Genomic DNA, 27,748 nt, shown 5'->3' on the forward strand with positions numbered 1-27,748 from the left:
AGGCTGTTTGGTTATAATTTACTGCTTTAGCAAAATGTAGTTAGGAACAAAACTAATTGATTCTCAACTTGAGGTTCCCAGTGTTCTGCAGTATTCAGTCTAGACAGTACTTGGCTCAGAACTCAGAACAATGTATTGCATTTCTACTTAAAAGCTAGATAATTCAATTGTTACTGCAGCAAATTCTTTGAAAGTTATGTGTATTTTATTTCTGGTGTTTTCCTTGACACTTTTCTCTTTCAGTATTGAAAGCAAACATGAAGTAACCATACTGGGTGGACTGAATGAATTTGTAGTCAAGTTTTATGGACCACAAGGAAGTAAGTAGACTAATGTCTCCTGTTCACTCATCGTTGCTATGTAGTGCTGCTCTACTTGTTTTCAAAAGCAAATCTGAAGTATAATGTTTTGAGAAGCCAAATTGCTAACCCTGTGATGCATTGGATGTGAGATAGGATGGTGCTCAGCTGCGGTGTCGATCAGCGTTCACTGGGCAGTTGTGAAGAATTCTCATTTGGATGAAATATTGGAGGGCTGTAATGCAGACTGAGTTGCTGCCCTTTAAGCAATGTAGAATAAGGGAGAATCAGGTTGTTTGGGGAGTAGTAGGCAGCCAACCGTGGGGGAATGCACATCTTATTGCTGTTTTTCATGCTATCCTGCATAAAACAAACAGTAAGACGGTACTAATTTTGCAGAAGTCTGTCTGGAAATGGACCTGTGCTGCTAATGATTTTACTTTGATGCACACCACCAGGAAACTGGCTCAAGTCCACCAGAAAGTTAAAGAAAAGTAATTTCTGTACCTCGGCGGTTGTGTTCTTGCACAAAGCACTCTTTCCTGTGGTTCTGGGGATACATTTCTTTTGCCTATTTTGCTGGTCCTTTATGTCTTTGTCTTGGACTCTTAGTCAATGAGCGCTAAACTGACATAGGAACAGGAGTAGGCCATTCAGCCCCTCAAGCCTGTCCCGCCATTCAATGAGATCATGCCTGATCTGCGGCCTAACTCCATATACCTGCCTTTGGCCCATATCACATAACATCTTTGCTTAACAAAAATCTATCTATCTCAGATTTAAAATTAACAACTGTTCTAGCTTCAACTGCTGTTTGTGGGAGAGAGTTCCAAACCTCTACCACCCTTTGCGTGAAGAAGTGCTTCCTAACATCTCTCCTGAATGGTCTGATCCTAATTTTTAGACTCTGCCCTCTAGTTCTAGAATCTCCAACCAGTGGAAATAGTTTACCTTTATCTAGCCTGTCTTTTCCTGTTAATATCTTGAAGACTTCGATCAGATCACCCCTTAACCTTCTAAATTCTAGTGAAGACAGGCCTAATTTGTGTAATCTTTCCTCGTAACTTAACCCCTGTAGTCCAGGTATCATTCTTGTAAACCTACGTTGCACTCCCTCCAAGGCCAATATATCCTTCCTAAGGTGTGGTGCCCAGAACTGCTCACAGTACATCAAGTGGGGTCTAACCAGGGTTTTGTACAGCTGCAGCATAACCTCTGTGTCTTTATACTCCAATCCTCTAGTTATAAAGGCTAGCATTCCATTAGCCTTTATGAATAATTTTCTGCGCTTGTTCGTTGCACTTTCAAGATCTATGCACCTGAACCCCCAAGTCTCTTTGGACAGCCACTGTACTTAATCTCTTCCCATTTAGGAAGTACCCTGCTCTACCCTTTTTTGGTCCAAAATGGATAATCTCATACTTGCCCACATTGAAATCCATCTGCCACAGTTTTGCCCACTCACCTAGTCTGTCAATATTTGTTTGCAATTTTATGCTATCATCTAGACTGTCTACAATGCCGCCTAACTTTGTATCATCAGCAAATTTGGATATATGACTTACTGTGCCATCATCCAAGTTGTTAATGAGTAATGTGATTAATTGAGGCCCCAACACATCCCTGCGGGACACCACTAGTCACATCCTGCCAATTGGAGTACTTGCCCATTATCCTCACTCTCTGTCGCCTACCACTCAACCAACTTCCTACCCATGTCAATAACTTGCCGTCAACTTCTACCTTAGTTAACAGTCTCTTATGTGAGACTTGATATGGACTTCCAGAAGGCATTTGATAAATAACACCCATAGACATTCCCCTGTCCACTACCTTAGTCACCTCTTCAAAAAATTCAATGAGATTTGTCAGGCATGACCTTCCCGTCATGAATCCATGCTGGCTGTCCCTGATTAACTGAAATTTTTCTAGGTGTTCAGTTCACCCTATCCTTGATTATAGACTCCAGCAACTTGCCCACCACAGATGTCAGGCTAACTGGTCTGTAATCTCCTTGGTTCCCCCTTTCACCCTTCTTAAAAAGTGGAGTGACAAGTGCAACTTTCCAATCCAGAGGGACCACTCTGAATCTAGGGAACTCTGAAAGACTATAGTTAGGGTATCTACAATGTGCTCCCCTACTTCCTTTAACACCCTCGGCTGGAAACCGTCAGGTCCTGGGGATTTCTCACTCTTTAGTTCCATTAATTTCCTTGTTACTGAAGTTTTGCTTATGTTAATTGTATTAAGTCCCTGTCCCCTATTGGCTATTAATTTTTTTCGGAACTTCCGGCAAGTTATCCTCCTTTTCACCTGTAAATACTGAAGCAAAGTAATTGTTCAATGTCTGCCATTTCCCCATTATCAATGATAATATCTCCATTTTCAGCTTTTAGTGGCCCTACATTGCTCTTGACCACCCGCTTTCCCTTTATGTAACTATAAAATTTCTTCTTAGTGATTTTGATGTCCCTTGTAAGTTTCCTTTCATAATCTCTTTTAGTAGCTCTTATAAGCTGCTTTGTGACCCTTTGCTGGTCTTTGTATCGATCCCATTCGGTCGGATCTGCAACATAGTTGCATAATGGCTTCACTGTGCTATGTTTGGTGACCTTGTCTAGAGTTGTGTTCTGGATCCCTGAATTGGGGGATAAATTGTCCAAAATCTACTATTTAGCAACCCCTGTATAACGTGCTTGTCAGAAGTGGACAGGAACTGATTCGACTGTGATATCCCAAGAGGTCAAGTAACTTTGCAGGCTTGACCATTAAGATCGCTTATTAGCCTTGCTACCAGAAAAGTGACTGGCACCCATGGAAAGTTCCTCAGCAATGCCTCCTGGTTAGGTAGAAAATTAGCAAGAAAAACACAAAGAAGATAATCCATGAATGCAGGTGAGCCCTTTGTTGCATCCCAGCTATCCACTAGTGAGCTAGAACTTCCATGTTTGCACTTGCAAGCTGTATGTGCGTACTTGTCATTTTTAAGTTTCAGCTGTTTTATTGTGCATTAATAATCAAACTCTTCAACTTGATTTTTTTTTTTTTGCTTCGTTCTTTTAAAGTTTCTTGTGCTTAACTTAGAATGGTAACTGTTGAGCCTTCTGGTTTTTTTGTCTCATTTTCTTGATTTTATGTTTTAAAAACAATAATAGGTAAAATCTGCCATCGTGTAACTAGTCAAAATAACAGAATCACAACAGAACGATTTTAGGACAAATAAAGTAATTGATTGCACTTGTCTTCACAAAGTGTAACCCCAAAGGCCATGAAGTGCATCATTAGCTGCATCTTCAGGACAGGAAGATCCAAGATATGCTGTGGGTTGGGTACAATAGAGACTTGTGATGGGTGGCTTCCTGTCGTATTAGATCCAAAATACCTGGATTTGCCGTACATCTCCAGTACTGAACAATAATCTTGATGGAGGCAATTAATGTGGTAGGCAGGGTCTGCTTCCAAGGTATGCTGTTGAAATTGAGGCTGCAACACAGGAAAGGTAAATAAAACTGCAGTGAACTTAGTTTTAAGGAAAACAACTTCATAAGTCACATTTAAAGCTGCAGGATCTCTCCTGATTTTCTGGATTGAAATCTAATTTTGGAATGCATGTTTCAAGAAGTAATAGTTACCTAAAATCAGGTTAAGTATTTGTGATATAATTAAGTTATTACTCCTGAAAGCAGATGGGACAAATGAGACACATTATCAAAAATTATGCATTTTATTTGTGTGCATGTGTGTATCAATATATTTGAAAAATGGGCTCCATAATTGATTTTAGTTATTGAAGGAATTATTCTGCTTCATATAAGCAAACTTATTTTATCCTTACAGTGGCTGAACAGTTTTCATTTTAATGTACATGTTAGAATATAGGTTTTCTCCAAACATTATTTATGCTCTTCAGCAATCAGGCAGTTTCCATATGCAGCCCAACACCTGTCAGCTGAAACCTAAAATCTTATGTGAAGTTGATAACTACAGGTTAACAATACATTATCCCATCACTGGGTTGCACCTTGGAAGATTTGCAGGGTGCCCAGCATATCCTTCTGATGTCTACAGTAGGCAGACTTCTGCTGTCAGACTTCAATTCTGGTTAAAGCTACAAAATGTTTGTTTATGTAAAAGCAAATTCACATACAAGCATGAGTACAGCGAAGCAGTATTAGACTTGCAACTTGTTCTTTAGCTAGAAAATAAGTATCTTAGAACTTAAATTTGTTTTCAGACTGTTCGAGACTTTCGATTATTTTACATAAGTACATGCCTTTGTGCCCAAGACCTTTTGTCACATTAGAAGCATAGAATAAAAATAGAAAAATAAGAGCAGGAGTAGGCTATTCGGCCCTTCGAGCCTGCTCCACCATTCAATGCGATCATGGCTGAACATCCAAACTCAGTAACCTGTTCCTGCTTTCTCCCCGTATCCCTTGATCCCATTAGCCCCAAGAACTATATCTAACTCTTGAATATATTTAATATTCAGATTCAGATTTGGCCTCAACTGCTTTCTGTGGTAAAGAATTCCACAGGTTCACCACTCTGAGTGAAGAAATCTCTCCTCATGTCCGTCCTAAATGGCTTACCCCTTATCCTTAGCCTGTGACCCCTGGTCCTGGACTCCCCTGCCATTGGGAACATCCTTCCTGCATCTAGTCTGTCCAGTCCTGTTAGAATTTTGTAGGTTTCTATGAGATCTCCTCTCATTCATCTAAACTCTAGTGAATACAAGCCCAATCGACCCACTGTCTCTTCATACGTCAGTCCTGCCATTCCAGGAATCAGTCTGGTGAACCTTCGCTGTACTCCCTTCATAGCAAGAACATCCTCTGATAAAGAGACCAAAACTGCACACAATACTCCAGATGTGGTCTCTCCAAGGCCTTGTATAATTGCAGCAAGACATCCTTGCTCCTGTACTCTAATCCTCTCGCTATGAAGGCCAACATACCATTTGACTTCTTAACCGCCTGCTGCATCTGCATGCTTGCTTTCAGCGACTGGTGCACAAGGACACCCAGGTCTCGCACCTCCCCGTTTCCCAATCTATCGCCGATCAGATAATCTGCCTTTCTGTTTTTGCCACCAAAGTGGACAACCTCACATTTATCCACTTTATACTGCATCTGCCATGTATTTGCCCACTCACTCAACCTGTCCAAATCACACTGGAGCTTCTCTGCATCCTCCCCACTGCTTACACTCCCACCCAGCTTTGTGTCGTCTGCAAACTTGGATATATTGCATTTAATTCCCTCATCTATATCATTAATATGTATTGTGAATAGCTGGGGTCCTAGCACTGATCCCTGCAGTACCCCACTAGTCACTGCCTGCCACTCGGGGAAAAAACCCGTTTATTCCTACTCTTTGTTTCCTGTCTGCCAACCAGCTCTCTATCCATGTCAGTACCTTACCCCCAACCCCATGTGCTTAAATTTTACACACTAATCTCTTATGTGGGGCCTTTATCAAAAGCCTTCTGAAAGTCCAAATACACCACGTCCACTGGTTCTCCTTATCTATTCTACTAGTTAGATCCTCAAAAAAATTCCAGTAGATTTGTCGAGCATGATTTCCCTTTCGTAAATCCATGTTGACTTTGTCCTAGCCTGTCACTGTTTTCCAAGTGCTCTGCTATTACATCTTTTATGATTGACTCTAGCATTTTCCCCACTACTGATGTCAGGTTAACCAGTCTGTAATTCCCTGTTTTCTCTCTAACTCCTTTTTTAAATAGTGGGGTTACATTAGCTACCCGCCAATCCGTTGGAACTGTTCCAGAGTCTATAGAATTTTGAAAAATGACCAGCAATGCATCTACTATTTCTAGGGCCACTTCCTTAAGTACTCTGGGATGTAGATTATTAGGCCCTGGGGATTTATCAGCCTTCAATCCCGTAAATTTCCCTAACACCATTTCCCTACTAGTACTGATTTCATACAATTCCTTCTTCTCACTAGACCCTATGTTCCCAACATTTCTGGGAGGTAATTTGTGTCCTCCTTTGTGAAGACGGAACCAAAGTACGTATTTAATTGGTCTGCCATTTCTTTGTTCCCCATTATAGATTCCCCTGTTTCTGACTGTAAGGGACCCACATTTTTTTCTCTTCACATATCTATAGAAGCTTTTCCAGTCAGTGTTTATGTTCTCTGCAAGCTTACTCTCATACTCTTTTCCCCCTTTTTAATCAAGCCCTTGGTCCTCCTTTGCTGAACTCTAAACTGCTCCTAATCCACAGGTTTGCTGCTTGTTCTGGCCATTTTATATTTCTCCTCCTTGGATCTAATACTAGCCCTAATTTATTTTGTAAGCCTTGGTTGAGCCACCCTTCCTGTTTTATTTTTGCACCAGACAGGAATGAACAATTGTTGTAATTCGTCCATGTGCTCTTTAAATGCTAGCCATTGCCTATCCACTGTCAATCCTTTAAGTAACGTTCCCCAATCTATCATAGCCAACTCGCACCTCAAACCTTCATAGTTTCCTTTATTTAGATTCAGGACCCTAGTCTCTCAGTCAATACTCTCACTCTTCATCTTAATGAAGAATTCTTTCATGTTATGGTCGCTCTTCCCCAAGGGACCCCGCACAATAAGATGTTAACTAATCCTTTCTTATTACACAATACCCAGTCTAGGATGGCCTGTTCTCCAGTTGGTTCCTCAATGTATTGGTCCAAAAAGACACCACGTACGCACTGCAGGAGTTCCTCCTCGACTTTATTATTGCTAATTTGGTTTGCCCAATCTATATGTACGTTAATGTCACCCATAATTACAGTTGCACCCTTATTGCATGCTTCTCTAATTTCCTGTTTAATGCCATCCTCTACAGCACCACTGCAGTTTAGGGGTCTATATACAACCCCCACTAATCTTTTCTGCCCCTTGGTGTTTCTTGGCTCTACCCATACACAGTGGCGCAGTGGTTAGCACCGCAGCCTCACAGCTCCAGCGACCCGGGTTCAATTCTGGGTACTGCCTGTGTGGAGTTTGCAAGTTCTCCCTGTGTCTGCATGGGTTTCCTCCGGGTGCTCCGGTATCCTCCCACATGCCAAAGACTTGCTGGTTGATGGGTTAATTGGCCTTTATAAATTGCCCCTAGTATAGGTAGGTGGTAGGGAAATATAGGGACAGGTGAGGATGTGGTAGTAATGTGGAATTAGTGTAGGATTAGTATAAAATGGGTGGTTGATGGTCGGCACAGACTCGGTGGGCCGAAGGGCCTGTTTCAGTGCTGTATCTCTAAATCAAATCAAATCATCAGGATTCTCTAAGCTAATATCCTTCCTCACAATTGTATTGATTTCCTCTTTTACTAACAGCGCTACTCCACCTCCTTTTTGCCTGTCCTTCCTAAATATTGAATACCCTTGGATGTTCAGTTCCCATCCTTGGTCACCCTGCAGCCATGTCTCTGTAATTACATTGAAGTCTGATCAAACTGAAGAATAGGAAGATTGATCAATCACACGTACCTCTCCATGCAGCTTTTTTACACTTTTAGATCAAAGCTGATCTTTTTGGTTCTTTTCGGCTGATCTGAGGAAATACCAAATTCTCTTTCAACAGACCAGTGATCAGTATTTATCACTTCCATCACCATGGATACTAGGATCTCCTAACTGTCCAGCTGGTGCGTACTAAGTTGGGATTGAGCCGAAGTCAGTAGAGCATGGCTACACGACCCGAACCCGACGGGATCCAACGACATGTCGGGGTCGGGTCGGGTTGCTCTTCCAGATCCGGCATTCTGGCTCGGACACACTATCACCATCTCTGGTACATGACCCCAATGTTCATGTACTTTTTAAACAACTTTTCAAGTCCAGTTACAGTTTTTTTTTAAGCTTGTGCCGATAAGCAACAAAGTGAAAAACAAAAGCTAGGTTAATTGATGGCCGGGCACGGGAAAAAATGAAAGGCCTCTGACCGGGTCGGGCTTGGGTTGGATGTGGTTCTGTTGGGCTCGGGTTGGGTTTCATTTGCAGACCCGAGTCGGCCTTTAAAAGTCAGTTCAAATTTTTCATCTGGCATTATGCCATGCCCCACCACCACTACAAATAGGAGTTAAAGTTGATTTCAGTGATCAGTTCTTGCTATCTAAAGTACCTCCCCTCAGTTGGAGCAGTAGATGAAGGGATTACTTTCTTTGAGCCTTCTCTTTTTTTTGTAATGAATGATGAATATGTGTACAATTTTACATGTGCAAACCAAATCAGAGCTCACCCATTGATTCTTGATTTTTAATTTGGGTGTCACCACAAATGCTAAGAGGAAAATTTAAACTTTCTGCAGGCCACTTTCTTCCCACACTAGTCTTAGTAGTTTGTTTAAAATATCTATTCTCCCTTCCTGTGAGTTTTATTTTCTATTGCAGTTGTTTGCCTCACTGTGGAGGCACAACTTGATTGACTCAATCTGCAGCTGGATTATGTATAACTGTAGTTTCAGTAACATTGATTGTGATGAGCTCTTGGCTGTCTATAAGTTCCATAAAGATTGCTTCAATGTAGGTTTGTAACTGTCTGAAAATCAGTGCATACATCTGGAACTTGTTGCCTATGAGGGTTGTAGAAGCAGAGGCGATCAATGAATTCAAAGAAATCGCGTGGGCGCTTGAGGGAAATAAATTTGCAGGGCTACGGGGCGAGAGTGGGGGAATGGGATTGAGTAGATTGTTCTATAGAGAGCCAGCATGGACTCGATGGGCTGAATGGCCACTTCCTGTGCAATAATGACTCTAACTCTATGACAGCATTTAGAGTCATAGAGTTATGCAGCACAGAAACGGGCCCTTCGGCCCATTTTGCTATCTATGATCCAGCTCCTGAATTTACACCAGATCCAGCTTCCTTATCCAGGGGAATAGAATTGTGGAGACTCTTTCCCATGGATCAGGGGTAAAGGAGCTGAGTTTAGTAGTGTAAATGCTAACATCCAGCTCATGGATACCAATCTCCTGGAATCTAACCTAAATCAGTGTCAGTATAGCAACAGGGAGAAGTGCATGCACAAATTGCTAGAATTGGCTACATCTAATAGCAAGACAAAAATGGCAAAATACCAGATGTGAACCAGATGGCTTTGTTTACAGCTCTGCACTGTATGGCGTGCTAATAACAGGTGATTGCATTTGAACTATGGAAACTAATGTTGAAAAATTGTCGATCCATAAATTTAGTGAAGTTAAATAGGCCTTTTTATATGCACTTAACATTGTGATGTTGAGCTCTGACTAAATGCAGTAGTGACTATGTCTGTATCAGTATTTTCCATTGAGTTGGAAAATTCCTGACAGTTAGTTTACCAGAGTGTAGCTGAATCATATGGACCAGAAAGATACCAATTAACAATGAGTTAGCTGATCCTAGCCTGAAAGTTGTATCCTGTGCCTTGGGTTATGAAAACCTGCAAAGTTCCTACTCTCAACTGGTATCCAGTGACCCACGCTGGAAACGAGTGAGTGAGGACAGGATCTGACTGGGCTGCAATTGGTGTCTCCTCCTCCCCACCCCCCAAAATGCGCCTCATGTCAGCAGCTTGCTCGCCCTTAAACAGTGGTTATTTGACTGCAGTACCACAGAGCATCCGGAGCTGGTAGAATTATACGCCTGTGAGGAGCAAGCACTATCCAAAAGGAAGGGAACAAGATTGATGGGAATTGGGAAAAAATTGGTCAATTCTGATTGGCCCCATGGATTCAATAAAGATTAAGAACTTTTTTTATGCAGCAAGTGGTAATGACCTAAAACCCGCTACTTATGAGGGTGATGGAAGCAGAGATGAAGAATGATTTCGAAAGGAAATTGGATGGGTACTTGAGGAAAATAAATTTGCAGGGCTATGGGAACAGAGTGGGGGAATGAGACTAATTGGATTGCTCTGCAAGAGCTGGCATGGACTTGATGGGCTGAATGACCTCCTGTGCCATAATGACTCTATATGGTTTCTTTTTTTCCCTTTTCCTCATTCTCTCCTGGCAATTTGAAGTTAGCACAAGTTCTGAGATGTGGACATTTTGATCCACCAAGGGTTAGAGCCCCATCATTATAATCCTTTCCTGTACTGTGTACATAGTAGCAATTGGAAAAAAATCTTGAATATGATAAGACTGCTTGCATATTTTGTTTTGTTCAACTGGTTCAATACAATAAACACTACAAACAGTTGTGCTGCCCAACTCTGTTTAAAAAAACAACTTTCAAATGAGTGACCTGCATCCACATTAGGCATTTAAAAAAAAAGCAACTGGCTAACAGACACCAGTTTGTTAGTTGACTTTGGCCTCTTTCCAACATTTCACTCTTGGATGGGGTGGGGGGCAGGTGTCAATGTGCCTAAGGCAGTACTTTCTGAAGTGATTCTTATTCAGTCTTCTATAGTGGGAATATGCATTGAGTTCTGCAGTTTGGTTTTAATTTACTTGTGTGTAGAGAAGCTACATTTGATGGTGAGAAGTTGATTAGGAAAGCTAGGCATTATTTCCACTAATTGGAACAAGCTTCTGCTTTTGGAACTGAATTGGGGGAAAGAAGTCACTTGTGGGAGTGGTCTACAGCCCCCTAACAGTAACCACAATGTAGGACGAAGTATACAAGAGGAAATATTGGGTGCTTGTGATAAAGGGATGGCAATAATCATGTGTGATTTCAATCTGCGTATAAACAGGAAAAATCAGATTGGCAATAGTAGCCTGGATGAGGAGTTGATCAATGCTTTCGAGAGAGTTTCTTAGAGCAGCATGTTCTGGAACCAACCAGAAAGCAGATTATATTAGACTTGGTATTGTGTAATGTCACAGGATTAATTAATGATCTCTGAGTAAAGGCATCTTTAGGTAGCAGTGACTAGAATATGATTGAATTTTACATCCAGTTTGAAAGAGAGAAGAGTGAGTCTAAGACTAGTTTTTTAAACTTAAATAAGGGCATCTATGTGGGCATGAAAGCTGATCTAGCTGAAGTGAACTGGATTACTAGGCTAGGAGGTAGATCAATAGTGAAGTAGTTGCAGACATTTAAGGGGATATTTCAGAATACTCAGGATAAGTATATTCCTTGGTTAACTAAAGAAGTTAAGGAAAGCATCAAACTTAATGAAAAAGCAGATAATTGCGCAAAGATGAGGGGCAGTTCAGATAATTGATCAGAATATAAAGAACAGCAGAGAATGACTAAAAGATTAATCAGGAGAAAGAAATTAGAATGAGAGGATGCTAGCTAGAAATATAAAAATGGGTAGCAAGAGTTTCTACAGGTGTTTAAAAAGGAAAAGTGAGTGTAGGTCCTCTCGAGATTGAGAATGGGGAGTTAATAATGAAATGAACAAATATTTTGTTTTCCTTTTCACTATAGAGGATACAGAAACATTCCAGCAATAGCTGTAAATCAGGAGGTGGAAGGAAGAGTGGAAATTGGTGAAATTACCATCATCAGGGAAGTGGTACTGACCAAACTGATGGAGCTGTGGGCTGATAAGTCCCTGGGTCCTGATGGATGTCATCCTAGGGTCTTAAAAGAGGTGGCTAATGAGTTAGTAGATGCGTTGGTGTTAAATTTTCAAAATTTGCTCGATTCTGGAAAAGTTCCATCAGACTGGAAAATAGCAACTATTCAAGAAGTGGGGGAGGCATAAAGCAGCTAACTATAGGCCAGTTAGCTTGACATCTGTCATAGGGAAGGTGTTAGAATCGATCGTTAAGGAGGTTATAGCTTGGTAATTGGAAATAGCCAGCATGGTTATGTGAAAGCAAAATCATGTTTAACCAATTTATTGGAGTTCTTTGAAGGAGTAACATGCGCTGTGGATAAAGGGGAGCCTGTTAATGTACTGTACTTGGATTTCCAGAAGGCATTTGACAAGGTGCCACAAAAGGTTATTGCGCAATATAGGAGCTCATGGCTAAGGGGGTAACATATAAGCATAGATAGAAGATTGGCTGGCTGGCAGCAATCAGAGTATGCATAAATGGGTCCTTTTCTGAGAGGCAGGATGTGACGAGTGGAGTCCTGCAAGGGTCTGTGCTGGGGCCTCAACTTTTTACAATTTATATCAATGACTTAGATGAGGGGAGCGATGGCATGGTAGCTAAATTTGCAGATGACACAAAGGTAGGAAAGTATGTTGTGAAGAGGACATAGGAAGGTTGCAGACCGATATAGATAGGTTGAGTGAGTGGGCAAAAATCTGGCAGATGGAGTATAGTGCGGGAAAATGTCAAGTTGTTCACTTTGGCAGGCAGAATAAAAAAAGAGTATTACTTAAATGGACAAAGATTGCATAATTCCTAGGTGCTAGGATCTAGGTGTTCTAGTGTATGAGTCACAAAAAGTTAGTATGGAGGTACAGCAAGTAATAAAGAAGGCTGATGAAATGCTACCTTTATTTCGAGAGGAATTGAAAATAAAAGTAAAGATTTTATGTTTCAGTCATACAGGGCGTTGGTGAGACCGCATCTCAAATACTGTGTGCAGTTTTGGTCTCCTTATTTAAGCAAGGATCTAAATGCATTGGAGGCAGTTCAGAGGAGGTGTGTTTACTAGATTGATACCTGGAATGAGCGGGTTGTCTTATGAGGAAAAGTTAGACAGACTGGGCTTGTTTTCACTGGAGTTTAGAAGAGTGAGGTAAGACTTGATTGAAATATATAAGATCCTGAACAGTCTTGACGAGGTGGATGTGGAAAGGATATTTCCTCTTGTGGTTGAGTTTAGAACTAAGGGACACTGTTTTATAATTGGGGGTTGCACTTTTAGGACAGAGATGAGGAGAAACTATTTCTCTGAGGGTTGTGTGACTTTGGAACTCTGCCTCAGAAGTGGTGGAGGCGGGCTCGTTGAACATTTTTAAGGCAGAGGTAGATAGATTCTCGTTCGGCAAGGGATTCAGAGGTTATCACGGGTAGATGGGAGTGTGGAATTCGAAAAACAAACCGATCAGCCATGATCATCTTGAATGGCGGAGCTGACGAGAGGGGCCGAATAGCCTGCTTCTGCTCCTAATTCATACGTTTGTATGAACAGAGCTAATTCATACGTTTGTATGAATTAGCTCTGTGATGAGCACCACCTCCTGAAAGTCAGAATAAGACTTGCCCTAGGCACTGAGATTTGTTGTTTAAACCAGTCTTTAATGAATCCGTGTTACAGAATCATAGAATGGTTGCAGCACAGAAGGTGGCCATTCAACCTGTCGTGTCTGTGCTGGCTCTCTACAAGAGCAACTCAATTAGTTCCACTACCCTGCCTTTTTCCCATAGCCCTGTACATTTTTTTCTCTTCAGATAATTGTCCAATTATGTTTTGAAAGCCATGATCAAACCTGCTTCCACCACACTCTCCAGCAGTGCATTCCAGATCCTAATCACGTGCGTAAACAAGTTTTTTTTCCTCATGTCGCTGTTGCTTCTTTCACCAATCACCTTAAATCGGTGCTTGCTGGTTCTTGATCCTTCCCCCAACAGGAATAGTTTTTCCCTATCTGCTCTGTCCAGACCCCTTATGATTTTGAACACATCTATCAAATCTCCTCTTGATATTCTCTTCTCTTCAAGGAGAACAGCCCCAGCTTCTCTAATCAATCCACGTAACTGAAGTTTCTCAACACTGGAACTATATTCATGAATCTTTTCTGCACCCTCTCCAATGCCTTCATCCTTCCTAAAGTATGGTGCCTAGAACTGGACACAATACTCCAGTTAAAGCCAAACTAGTGTTTAATACAGGTTTATCAAAACTTCCTTGCTTTAGTACTCTGTGCTTCTATTTATAAAGCCCAGGATCCCGTATGCTTTATTAACTGCTTTCTCAACCTGCCCTGCCGCCTTCAATGATTTGTGCACATATAGTCCCAGGTCCCTCTGCTGTTGCACCCCCTTAAAAATTGTACCCATTATTTTATTTTCCCTCTGTGTTCTTCCTACCAAAATATATCAATTCACACTTCTATGCATTAAGTTTCATCTGCCACTTGTCCACCCAGTCCACCAGCCTGTCTGTCATCTTGAAGTTTATCACAATCCTCCTCACAGTCACAATACTTCCAAGTTTTGTCATATGCAAATTTTGAAATTGTGCCCTGCACCCTCTGGTCTAGGTCATTAATATATATCAGGAAAAGCAGGGGTCTTAACACAGACCCCTTGGTAACACCACTGTATACCTTCCTCCAGTCCGAAGTATCCATGCTGCTACTGCCCCTTTTATTCCATGGGCTCTAACTTTGCAGACAAGCCTGTTATGTGGCACTTTATACCTATTTATCCTCCACTCACAGATGGAAGAAGCAGTCATCTAAATGAGGGAAATGGGAAATCTGTTCCGTTTCCAGGACTTTTATTCTTGCAGTAGCCCTGCAATATGCCCATGTCTTTGCTACCAGCGTCTTCCTGGATTATTACAGAATCACAGAATTGTTATAGTGCAGAAGGAGGCCTTTCGTCCCATCGTATCTGCATCAGCTCTCCGAAAGAGAAATTTACTCTGTTCCATTCCCCTGCCTTCTCCCTGTAACCTTGCACTTTCTTCCTTTTCATATACCTCTGTTTGTTTTCTCCTGTTGGAAGGAGTTCTGTTTTATATAATTGATAAATGTGGCTACATTGTCTTTTTTCCTAGAGATTTTAGTCATTGTCTTTTTTAATGTACTTTTCTGATATTTTATTTTTTTTATTTATTTAGAGATACAGCACTGAAACAGGCCCTTCGGCCCACCGAGTCTGTGCCGACCATCAACCACCCATTTATACTAATCCTACATTAATCCCATTACCCTCTCACATCCCCACCTTCCCTCAATTTCCCTACCACCTACCTATATTAGGGGCAATTTATAATGGCCAAATTACCTATCAACCTGCAAGTCTTTGGCTGTGGGAGGAAACCGGAGCACCCGGTGAAAACTCACACGGTCACAGGGAGAACTTGCAAACTTCGCACAGGCAGTACCCAGAATCGAACCCGGGTCGCTGGAGCTGTGAGGCTGCGGTGCTAATCACTGCGCCACTGTGCCGCCCAGAGCAGTTCTGAAGAAGGGTCACTGACCTGAAACATTAACTCTGCTTCTCTCTGCACAGTTGCTGCCAGACCTGCTGAGCACTTCCAGTGTTTCTTGTTTTCATTGTCGTTGAACATTAAGTTGAATCCAATGACTCACATGTCATTGAGGAGCATTTTTTCTTGTCCAGATTTGAATTGTGCTGCACTTGGAAGACATTCCTACAAAATGGATATGCATGATGAATTCATCTGGTTACTTACCCGGGTTCAGTTCTGGGTACTGACTGTGTGGAGTTTGCAAGTTCTCCCTGTGACCGCGTGGGTTTCCGCCGGGTGCTCCGGTTTCCTCCCACAGCCAAAGACTTGCGGGTTGATAGGTAAATTGGCCTTTGTAAATTGCCCCTAGTGGTGGTAGGAGAATGATGGGGATGTGGTAGGGAATATGGGATTAATGTAGGATTAGTATAAATGGGTGGTTGTTGGTCGGCACAGACTCGGTGGGCCGAAGGGCCTGTTTCAGTGCTGTATCTCTAAACTAAGCTAAACCTAAACTACTTGTATTTTGGAGAAGCCTTTCACATGCCTGATCTTTTGTATATGCTGAGGCAAAAGAAAATCACTTGTTGAAAAACAGTTTTTCTATGTACACATTGCTGGTGAACAGCTGTGGAAACTTTTGCTGATTAGGGTATGAATGTGGTCCATTTCTTTTAGTATCAATGTTGAACACAAGTCACTTGCAAAAGTTTAATTACAGTAAAGTTTCAATGCTGTATATTATGGATGTAGATAAGTGTGTATATGTCTCCTGAAAGTGGAAGACCAGGCCATTATCACTGAGCCCTCACTGATTCTGTGATATTGTATTGCATCTGAGCTGATCTTGCATCCAGGGATGAGAGCATAAATGTTTTCAACAGGAAAAGAGATTTTGCCCCAACAAACCTGTCCTTTGCTGATTCCTATCAACACCTACCACCTACCCTGCTCCTTGCTATATCCCTTAATCGTTCATTAAACTCACGGGCCTAATATTTATACTGCTTGGTTTTGTATTTTTCTGGTGACATTCTTAAAATGCTCTCTGTTTGGTTATGATATCTCCACTGAAAGTACAGTGGAGCTGAAATTGACCTGTGGGATATAACTCTTGGACTCCCTTGCCCCTCCCAACCCTTTTTTTCATGTCACTGTTTGTCCCTCTACCTCCTTGCACAAAGATATTGATTTGCTTATTGGAGTACTGATACATTGTTGCTGATGCCAGTTGCCACCAAGTACCAGCGGTTTGAGTGATGGCAGCCTTGGCAGGCCATTCAAGGCACTACAGCTGAAACTGCGCTTATCTGACATCCAGACACACAAGAACTTAAGTAGGAGCTGGAGCAGGCCATTTGGCCCCTAAAAGCCTGCTCTGCCATTCAGTAAGATCATGGCTGATCATCTACCTCAACTGCACCCTTCCCACACTATCCCCTTATCCCTTAGTACCCAAAAATCTATCAACCTCTGACTTTAAATGTACTCTATGACTGAGCATCCACAACTCTGAGGTAGAGAATTTCAAAGATCCACACTCACTCATTTCCAACAAGTGTTGCTGGATAGCCAGCAGCAGTCTGAACCATAGCAACTTTAATATGTTTCCTTATTCCCCATCTCAACCGCCAAAAACAGGGACACCAAAGCCAATTGAGCCCTACTACCACCCCATTGAAATCTGTGAAATCATCAAGGATCGAATCCTAAAACTTCTCTGGTCAGTGTGGTTCAGCTACTATCTGTATTACTTAGCTGAAGTGTTCCTTTTGAAGTGTTGAAAGATGAATATAGCAGATTGGGAGCACCTAGAACCTGGTCTGGGTCATCTGCAGAAAATCCAGTGTGTGCGATGTAAATTATTTTTATTTCACAGCTGTATTGCGGTTGTGTTCTTTGGTTGCTGTGCCACTGCACTGAACTAAAAAGAGAACACTGGCAAAAACTGCTCCAACAGAGAACTAATTTCAAGAGGGAAAAACTCCTCAAAACTAATCAACAACAAATCTTCCATCAAAAGGTTGAAAATCTGCAAAGTGATTTTGGACTGGATATGTTACTTTATTATAATACATGTTGATCATCCTGTGTGTATTTCTGAGAGAAACTATTTTTAGGGCCTGTTATGCATCAACCTGCTTGTCTGAATGCCACTAAATTGTTTATTTTCTTGTTTATTTAGCTCCCTATGAAGGTGGTGTATGGAAAGTTAGAGTGGACCTACCGGACAAATACCCATTCAAATCTCCTTCCATAGGTAAGTACTTGCATAACAACATTATATTTTCTGTTTTCTGTGTACAGATGACTGGTCTTAATTGGTGGAGCAGTGACATTAGAAGAGTATAAGGGTTCCCATGATGGCTTAATGTTTCTACAACAGTAGCTAAGGCATGCAAACTAGGAAGGACCATGCAACCACACAGCAGTAGATTGCTCTATTGGTCTTGCCACCTTAGCTGGAAAAGTGAATATTGACAAAAGCTTCTGCTCCTGATTGCTCTAGAGCAGTTTCTGCTGTAAGTGCATGCATGTAAAACCAGGTGAGAACAGGATGAGCTGTGATGTCCTGTGATAAAATGGCATGCTGGAACTCCATCTCAAAGCACTCATCATTAAAAGTCACTGGGACAATGTAGTAGAGGATGACTGTGTCCATCTCATAGTAAGGTAGTTACACCTTTTATTTATTTATTTAGAGATACAGCACTGAAACAGGCCCGTCGGCCCACCGAGTCTGTGCCGACCATCAGCCACCCATTTATACTAATCCTACACTAATCCCATATTCCTACAACGTCCCCACCTTTCCTTATATTCTCCTACCACCTACCTATACTAGGGACAATTTATAATGGCCAATTTACTTATCAACCTGCAAGTGGTTTTCAAGAAGGGGAGTAGAGACAGCCCTGGTAATTATAGACCTGTGAGCCTTACTTCGGTTGTGGGTAAAATGTTGGAAAAGGTTATAAGAGATAGGATTTATAATCATCTTGAAAAGAATAAGTTCATTAGCGATAGTCAGCACGGTTTTGTGAAGGGTAGGTCGTGCCTCACAAACCTTATTGAGTTTTTCGAGAAGGTGACCAAACAGGTGGATGAGGGTAAAGCAGTGGATGTGGTGTATATGGATTTCAGTAAGGCGTTTGAGGTTCCCCACGGTAGGCTATTGCAGAAAATACGGAAGTATGGGGTTGAAGGTGATTTAGAGCTTTGGATCAGAAATTGGCTAGCTGAAAGAAGACAGAGGGTGGTGGTTGATGGCAAATGTTCATCCTGGAGTTTAGTTACTAGTGGTGTACCGCAAGGATCTGTTTTGGGGCCACTGCTGTTAGTCATTTTTATAAATGACCTGGATGAGGGTGTAGAAGGGTGGGTTAGTAAATTTGCGGATGACACGAAGGTCGGTGGAGTTGTGGATAGTGCCGAAGGATGTTGTAGGGTACAGAGGGACATAGATAGGCTGCAGAGCTGGGCTGAGAGATGGCAAATGGAGTTTAATGCGGAAAAATGTGAGGTGATTCACTTTGGAAGGAGTAACAGGAATGCAGAGTACTGGGCTAATGGGAAGATTCTTGGTAGTGTAGATGAACAGAGAGATCTTGGTGTCCAGGTGCATAAATCCCTGAAAGTTGCTACCCAGGTTAATAGGGCTGTTAAGAAGGCATATGGTGTGTTAGCTTTTATTAGTAGGGGGATCGAGTTTCGGAGCCACGAGGTCATGCTGCTGATGTACAAAACTCTGGTGAGGCCGTACCTGGAGTATTGCGTGCAGTTCTGGTCACCGCATTATAGGAAGGATGTGGAAGCTTTGGAAAGGGTGCAGAGGAGATTTACTAGGATGTTGCCTGGTATGGAGGGAAGGTCTTACGAGGAAAGGCTGAGGGACTTGAGGTTGTTTTCGTTGGAGAGAAGGAGGAGGAGAGGTGACTTAATAGAGACATATAAGATAATCAGAGGGTTAGATAGGGTGGATAGTGAGAGTCTTTTTCCTCGGATGGTGATGGCAAATACGAGGGGACATAGCTTTAAGTTGAGGGGTGATAGATATAGGACAGATGTTAGAGGTAGTTTCTTTACTCAGAGTAGTAGGGGCGTGGAACGCCCTGCCTGCAACAGTAGTAGACTCGCCAACTTTAAGGGCATTTAAGTGGTCATTGGATAGACATATGGATGAAAATGGAATAGTGTAGGTCAGATGGTTTCACAGGTCGGCGCAACATCGAGGGCTGAAGGGCCTGTACTGCGCTGTAATGTTCTAAATGTCTAAATGTTCTTAAGTCTTTTGGTGGTGGGAGGAAACCGGAGTACCCGGCGAAAACCCACGCAGACACAGGGACAACTTGCAAACTCCACACAGGCAGTACCCAGAATTGAACCCGGGTCACTGGAGCTGTGAGGCTGCAGTGCTAACCACTGTGCCGCCCACTTTGGAGAGGAGAAAAGAGGCCTAACAGTATGCAATTCTTGACTTATTTTAAAGATGAGAACGAAATGCTGGAAGCACAAAACCGATCAATCAACATCTGTGAAAAGAAAAGAACTGTTATTATTTTGGAGCCATTGGTAAAGTTAGCTCCGCTTTCCTCTTCATAGATGCGGTTGTGTTTTTCCAGAATTACCTGTTTCTATTTGGGTCTGCTTAATGTTGCTTCTGGTTATAAACATTACCAGAATTGGTAGTAACATACTGTGTTGCTATCCAAAATTTTGCAATGTAAGTTGACCTTTGCTGTGCCCCAGGCATGTGTCTCTTTCTGTTCACAGAACAGGAGCCCACCTGTTAATAAATATCTGGATTGAGAAGTGTTAAAATTTTGTTAGTGAAATGAAGCCGCTTCATATCTTGTTTTGATTTGAGTTGTGAATTTACTGCAACATTTGGACTTCTATCAAATGGCACGTGGTAAAGCACTAGCTGTCACCAAACAAGCCCTTTTTTTTCTTCCTCCTAGTTCTCCACCCCCTCCCACCCACCAACAATACAGTGGCCATGCATTTTAGATAGCCTCTTGAATGAAATCTTAGTGCTTTTAAATTACAGCAATGCTATTTTCCCTACGTTTGTCTGTTAGCTATGTTTGGTTCTCATGAACCTATTGACTCTGCTGTGCTGATTTAGCACATCAGTGTCTTATCACTGTGCAATATTATGCCCTGGGCCAGATCAATGATTTGTTCCAGCTCCGTGCCCTGATTTTTGAAGTAGCAAGACTATACTGCTCTGTGCCTTCACTCTTTAGCTGCACCTGCTACTACTCTTAGCAGGAGTTGGATGTGCATTTGCACTGATAGTATCTTGGCGAGGTCTCCAAGGAGGGCTTGCTAGTTCAGTGCTTCCTTCTATGTTTAATTGAGATTAATAAGTCTGTGTTGTAAAGTCTTCAAGGATGAAGGTCGGCAGATGGTTTGCCGAGTACAAAATTGGTTTTAGTTCTGCAGTATTGATTTTGAGTACTCCATTTGTTAAGCCATTCCATGTTTTTGTTCATGTCTGCTTGCAATTGTGATGGTTTAATTGGGGGAAAAAGAGTATGTTCAAAAATGCGGAGTGTGCTTTTATGACATCCTAATTCCTATGCATGTTGGAAATTGTTTCAGTGCTATGTTACACAAATTTTCCTTTCTTGTATTGAGTAACTTGGGTCAACGTTTGAAGTATAGGTCACCATTGTGCTATGCTGAAAAAAGAATGACAAAGTAATGTTCAAGAAATAGTAGTTAGTTGACAGAAATTTGGTTTTAAAAGCCTTTAGATTTGTGAAAGGAAGGGAAAACTAAGGGAGGTAAAGGAGTTCTACAGTGTTAAGATTCTGCGAAAGACTTAAAGTAGGAGACTGTGCATTGTGTCTTGATTTCCACCTTGAGGATGCAGGGCGGAACAGTGTGCAGGACAGTTTGCTTGGGGGAGTTAAGGGAACAACAACTTGCATTTATATAGTTACTTTAACATAGTAAAATGTCCTAAGGTGCTTTGCAGGAGTGATTTTATAAAACTGAATTTGACACTAAGCTACATAAGGCGATATTAGGACAGATGATGAAAAGCTTGATTGAAGGCATTTGTTAAGTTTTATGGAGTGTCTTAAAGGGGGACAGAGAAGCGGAGAGGTTTAGGGATGGAATTTCAGAACTCAGGGTCTGGGCAGCTGAAGACATGGCTGCAACGATGGAATGATTAAAATTGGGGGTGCACAAGAGGACAGAATTGGTAGAGCGCAAAGATCTCAAAGGCTTGTAGGGCTGGAGGAGGTTACAGAGATTGCGAGGGGAAAGGACATGGAGGGATTTGAAGACTAGGATGAAAATGGTAAAATGAAGTCATTGCTGGATCAGGATCAGTAGGTTAGTGAGCACATGGGTGATGGGTAAAAGGGACTTGGTGCAAATTAGAATACAAGCAGCAGAGTTTGGATGTGTTCGAGTTTATTAGGTTGGAAGATGGCAGGCTTGCTAAGTCTAGAGGTAACTTAAGCATAGATGTTTTCAGCAACAGATGAACTGAGGCTGGGCAGAGTCAGGCAATGTTATGGAGATGGAAGTAACAGTTTTGGTGATGGAACAAGAATGAGAAAAGGATTGACTTGGCTGTGGTACTCCTCACAGTCCCAGCTTTCCACTCACGACGTGTAGGATCAGCTCATTCTAGATAAAGTTCAAAATGAAATCTTAGTGCCATGGTATTGTTGGTGCCTTTTAAATTACAGCACTACCAACAACCCCTGTTTGCCCATCTATCGCAGTTGTTTTGTGTCGTGGATCTTGATGTGTCGGGGAGCATTTGCCCCTCTTGTAGATAATGAGACTACATAGATTTAAGATAATTGGCAAAGAATAAGAAGGGTGGCAAGAATTTGTTGCACGCAGCAAGTTATTGTCTGGAATGCACTGCTTGAAAGCTGATTGAATAGTAACTTTCAAAAGGGAAATGCATATATACTTTTTATTTTAAAAAAAAAGAACAATGTGCAGAACTCTGGAGAATGTAGGGTATTGGGACTAATTGGATAGCGCTTTCAAAGAGCCGGCACATATTTTGCAGTTTCTTCATTGTCACTGGTTCAAAATCCTGGAATTCCCTAAGTAATAACAGCAGTGTGGGAGCCTCCATCACACAGCCAGTGGTTCAAGAAGACCACCACTTGCTCAAGGGCAACTAGAGATGGGCAATAACTACTGGCCTTGCTAGTGATGCCTGCATCCTGAGAATGACTAATATATCTTTTAAGTTGCATGTGCTTTTGCTGTCAGATTAAATTTATTAATCTTTTAAAATTAGAATGCAGGTGGAGGCAGGACGCACCGATTCTTGCTTGATTGAACTTTGAGAGCTCTATCCTCTTTTCCCCCCCCCCCCCCCCCCACCTTGTATCCATTTGCTCTCTGATTCCTTTCCTCCCCAAAGATGTATAGTTGGATTTTGACTTTTTCTTTAAATGATGTTTTCTTTCAGGGTTTCCATCTTGTTTTGTAGCTATTGCTGTGGAATTTAAGAATTCTAAAAAATAACTTGGGGGAGGAGATAAGACTTCCTCGATCAAGATGTACATTGACTCAGCAACATTGTTCTAACAAGTCCTAATTTGACCATTTGGTCAATTGATGCTAGCAGCTGGGTTTAAAACTTGCATGTCTGCTCCAAGTCCCTCCCGGCAGTAGTGGTCCGTGTCAGTACTTGTCTTTTAAAGTTTCAAGTAAATTTTCAAAGCACTCCACATAGTTTTTGGGCAGCAGAGTTTTGGATGAGCTGAAGTTTATGGAGAGTAGGTTGCTGGCCAGGAGCATATTGAAGTAATTGAATCTTAAAGCATGTCATGAGGGTTTTAACAGCAGATGGATTGAGCTGGTGGAGGTGGGCAATGTTACAGCGATGGAATAGGTGGCCATTAAGATACGAAGTATATAGGATCAGAAATGCAGTTAGAGATTGAACAAAATGCCAAGGTTGCAAACAGTCTGCTAAGCCTGAGCCAGTGGTGGGGTTTGGGTAGAAACAATGGTGTGAGAACAGAGTTTGTGGCAGTGGCTAAAGACAATGGTTTCAGTCTTCCAAGTGCTGTAACTGGAGGAAAATTGCAGTTCATCCAATTGCATGTTGGACAAGAAGTCTTGATCGTAGAGGTTGAGAAATGTGTCACATCAGCGTACATATGGAAGTTGACTACATGTCTGGATGATGTTGCCAAAGGGCAGAGGAGGGGACCAAGGATAGGGGGATTCTGGATTTTGTGTGTTGGGAAGAGTTGCTAGAGGTAGAATCATAGAATTATTACAATGTAGAAGGAGGCCATTTGGCCTGTTGAATCCATGCTAGCTCTCCAAGAGCAATTTAGCTAGTCCCACTTCCCCACCCTTTCCCCATAGCCCTGCACTTTTTTCCCTCTTCAGGAGCTTATCCATTTCCCTTTTGAAAGCCAAGGTTGAATCTGCTTCTAACACCCTCTCGAGCAGTGCATTCCAGATCCTAACCACTCACGGCATTTAAAAAAAAGTTTTTCCTCATTGCCTTTGGTTCTTTTGACATTTACCTTTAAATCTGTTCTCTCTGGTTTTCGACCCTTTTGCCAATGGGTACAGTTTCTCTCTATCTACTCTGCCTAGACCCTTCTTCATTTTGAAAACCTCTATCAAATCTCAATCTTCTCTAAGAACAACAACCCCAGCTTCTCCAATCTGTCCACATAACTGAAGTCCCTCATCCCTGGAACCATTCTCGTAAATCTTTGCTGTACCCTCGAAAGCCTTCACATCCTTCGTAAAGTGCAGTGTGCAGAATTGGGAATAATATTCCAATTGAGGCTGAACCAGTGTTTTATAAAGGTTCATCATAACACATGCTCCGGCTACAATCGGGTAGGTAAGAAAAAGTAACTGAGTAATCACGCCATGCTGGACAACAGAGGCAAGGCATTAGAGGGTCTTACTGTGATCAATTCTGTTAAGGCTGTAGAAAGAATAAAGCATTATAATGCACTGTCACATTTACAGAAAATGCAACTGAGTAAATAATTGACACTGATCATTTTTGTCATACTTGCAGTTCATATTATAACATTAATAAAACAAAAAGCAAAATGCTTCAAATGCACAACTTCATCTCTGTTATGCCATCTTTACTGTTAAGTCCTGTGCTCTCCATTAAGTCAGTGAGACCAGAGCTGCAACATCTGCTAACTCCTCATTCTAGTGTTACAAGGATGGTAGTTGCAAAGCCATTCCTTGAGTGATTAAATGAAGCGATTTGCATTGAGTGGCAAAAGTAAACTTTTAGGGATTGAATGGGCGTTTGGCAAACTATGTTTTGCCGTGTTCTCCTGGCATCCATGTTTGGATCAATTTTTTTAAAATCCTGTTCTTTGCTCTTAATGGATCCCATACTTTCCAACAAGTGCAAATCAGATTGACACATTTACGAAACATTTAAAAGGAAGAAAGGGGGCTAATGTGTTTATTTCACGAACAGAAGGAAGTTATTGCAAGTTGTTTGAGTTATTGGACTTGTGTCTATGATGCAGTGAGATGAGACAAGGGGTGGGAAGAGGCTCATGTCGAGCATGAATACTGGCATAGATCTGTTGGGCCAAATGGCCTGTTGCTGTGCTATAGATTCTATAGTATATATTTATTCTGCAATTATTGTTGCTTTATGCCAGATTTATTAGCCTGGTTTTCTTCAGATTTTGATTGCCACATAGAATCATAGAAAGTTTACGGCACAGAAAGTGGCTATTTGACCCATCGTGTCTGCACCAGATGAAACACGAGCCACCCAGACTAATGCCACCTTTCAGCATTTGGTCCGTAGCCATGCAGGTTATGGCACTTGAGGTGCAGTTTCATTAAATTCTTTTGAAGTGATGGTGCCTATGCCATTTCAGGTCACTCTGCTATTAAAAATTCACTTGCTTATTGGACTGTGGCTGAAACTGTAGCAAGAAGTGTACAAGCAGGCAGTGCTGCATGTCAAGTTGTAGTGTGTTTCAGAGGCACCTCTGGCCTGTGTCAAGTTTCTATGGCGTTAACCTTTCTACGTTTAAGAGGAGCTACAGTCATTTTGATGTATTCTTATCTGCCTCTAAGTAACCAGTAGGACCAACTAACATTCCTTACCACCCCACCAAAAGAAAGTACTGAAGTTGTAACTTTATCCAAAAATGTTCACAATGAGCTATCCCTGCAATTAACTAAGGCTGCTACCTCAAGCACTTATAACAGCGTGTTATGAATGTTCCCAATACTGAGAACCATGAACAACATGTTCATACCCAGTACTTGCCAATTGTGAAAACCCAGTTTTTGTTCAGATGGGCAATGTTGATGCTGTGGAAACTGTTTTTACACATGTGTGCGTATGTATAGTCCTTCAAGCTTTCAAAATCAGCTGCTTTCTTCAAGCCAACTCTACAATCGTTTTTGTAGCACCAACTGTATAAATATTTTTGAAAAATAGATATTTTAACTGTTTTAAATAAAAATGGGCAACTCATTCTTTAACATAATTTGAAATACAACTTCTACCTTTTTTTACATTCAACATGAGGTAAAGCCTGGCTACCCGACCCAAACCTGACCAAACCTGACTACGTGTGTCAGGGTCGGGTCTGTAGTCTGCGACCAGCATTCGGGCTCGGGTCAGGTCAGGCATTTAAAAAAAAAAAAATTAAAGGACTCTGGCCCGGGTCGGGTTTGAGTTGCCTGTTGTCGGGTCAGACCCAGGTCGGGTTTTAATTTTATACCTGAGCCAGACTTTAACGTGAGGGATGTTGGTGCTGGTATTTCAGTTTTCCACAAAGGCTAATCCAATCATTTAATGTTTCTGATTCATTTGGTAATCTTAATTTCAAAGAATTTGCATTTATAAAATGTCTCATCAAGCACCTTCCAAACTTCCTGAAGTGCTTTGTATGCAGTTCATTATTTTGAAGTCCCCATCATTGTTCTGTAAGGGAACATGGCAGCCATTTTGCACACAGCAAGGCTCCATAATGAGCAGTTTTTCTGTGTGTGGTGGTTGAGAGGAATGTTGACCTGAACAATTCCCTGCTGTTCAGATGGTAGGGATTGGATGTTTTAATGTCCACCAGAACAGGCAGATAGCAGCCTACGTTAATGTTTCATCAAAGGCCAGCACCTCTGGCAGTACTGTACGCAAGTCTCAGCTTAGATTGCGTGCTTAACCCTAGCATGAGTTTGAACCCATAACTGACTGTCATAACTGAAAAAGATAATGCTAAAATAAGGACAGCTATGTCCTGTTACGTTGTACTTTTACTCTTCTCGAAATATAGCCTTTTTTTAAAAAGTTCTGTCATGGGATGTGGGCGTTGCTGGCAAGGCCAGCATTTGTTGCTCATCCCGAATTGTCCTTGACAACTGAGTGGTTTGCTAGGCCATTTCAGAGGGTAGTTAAGAGTCAACCAGACCAGATAAGGACTGCAGATTTCCTTCCCTAAAGGACGTTAGTGAACCAGATGGGTTTTTACGACAATCGATAGTTTCATGGCACCATTACTAGCTTTCAATTCCAGATTTTTTTAATAAATTAAATTTAAATTCCATCAGCTGCCGTGGTGGGATTTGTATCCATGTCCCTAGGGCATTAAAATAAAAGCAAAATATTGCAGATGCTGGAAATCTGAAATAAATAATGCTGGAAATACTCAGCAGGTCTGGCAGCATCTGTGGAGAGAGAAGCACAGTTAATGTTTCAGGTCAGTGACCCTTCAGGTGAAGGATCCACCTCTCTCTCTCTGCACCGATGCTGCCAGATCTGCTGAGTATTTCCAGCATTTCTTCTTTTAATCCCCAGGGCATTCCTTGGGCCTCTGGATTACTAGTCCAGTGACATTACCACTATGTCACCATCTCCCCTTTGTCTTATCTCTTGAAATCTCTATAGTGAAAGGAACCTATTTCCTTATTTATGTTGCAGTAATTTTCTTTTTACACTCCTCTTGCTCTGTTTTTGAAAGTCATTTTTTAGAAGCCTCTGTTTTAACCTAATAGCCCTTTTAGCTCCATATTATATAATAGCTGACTAGCTTATTTAATAATTCATATGTGCCATCCTTAGTGTCCAATGTCTTTGGTGTGAAATTCATCAGCTATCAATGTATCAGTGTCATTGTGATCAAAAAATTAAATTGTGAGCTTGCAAATTGTAATCAATTCTATCTACAATAGCTGTTCTCTCTTTGTTCTGTATTAGAATAACGTAGGAACATGTTTACATTCTTAGACCCCGTCCATTCACAGAACAGGCTGATCTCAACATGATCACTCCTGTTTAGAAAGTATAGCTGTTTGAGAAGGTGGTGCAACACGCTTATCAAGGAGTCTGATTCCTCACCTGGAAAGATCTTTCTTTAACAGGTCTGTTGGGTAAGGCAACATCTC

The 27,748-nt window shown here is 41.6% G+C and overlaps 1 protein-coding gene across 1 annotated transcript in view; it reads left to right on the top strand.

Annotated features, from left to right (window-relative positions):
* The window catches only part of ube2h (ubiquitin-conjugating enzyme E2H (UBC8 homolog, yeast)), a 145,405-nt gene that overhangs the window by 87,951 nt on the left and 29,706 nt on the right, over window positions 1-27,748 (top strand). The window contains exons 2-3 of the mRNA XM_068059428.1: window positions 244-320; window positions 17,532-17,606. Coding sequence (XP_067915529.1) covers window positions 244-320; window positions 17,532-17,606 — 152 coding nt within the window. The remainder of the gene's footprint in view (window positions 1-243; window positions 321-17,531; window positions 17,607-27,748) is intronic.

Source organism: Heterodontus francisci, chromosome 27 (assembly GCF_036365525.1).
Source record: "Heterodontus francisci isolate sHetFra1 chromosome 27, sHetFra1.hap1, whole genome shotgun sequence".
Taxonomy (NCBI): Eukaryota; Metazoa; Chordata; class Chondrichthyes; order Heterodontiformes; family Heterodontidae; genus Heterodontus; species Heterodontus francisci.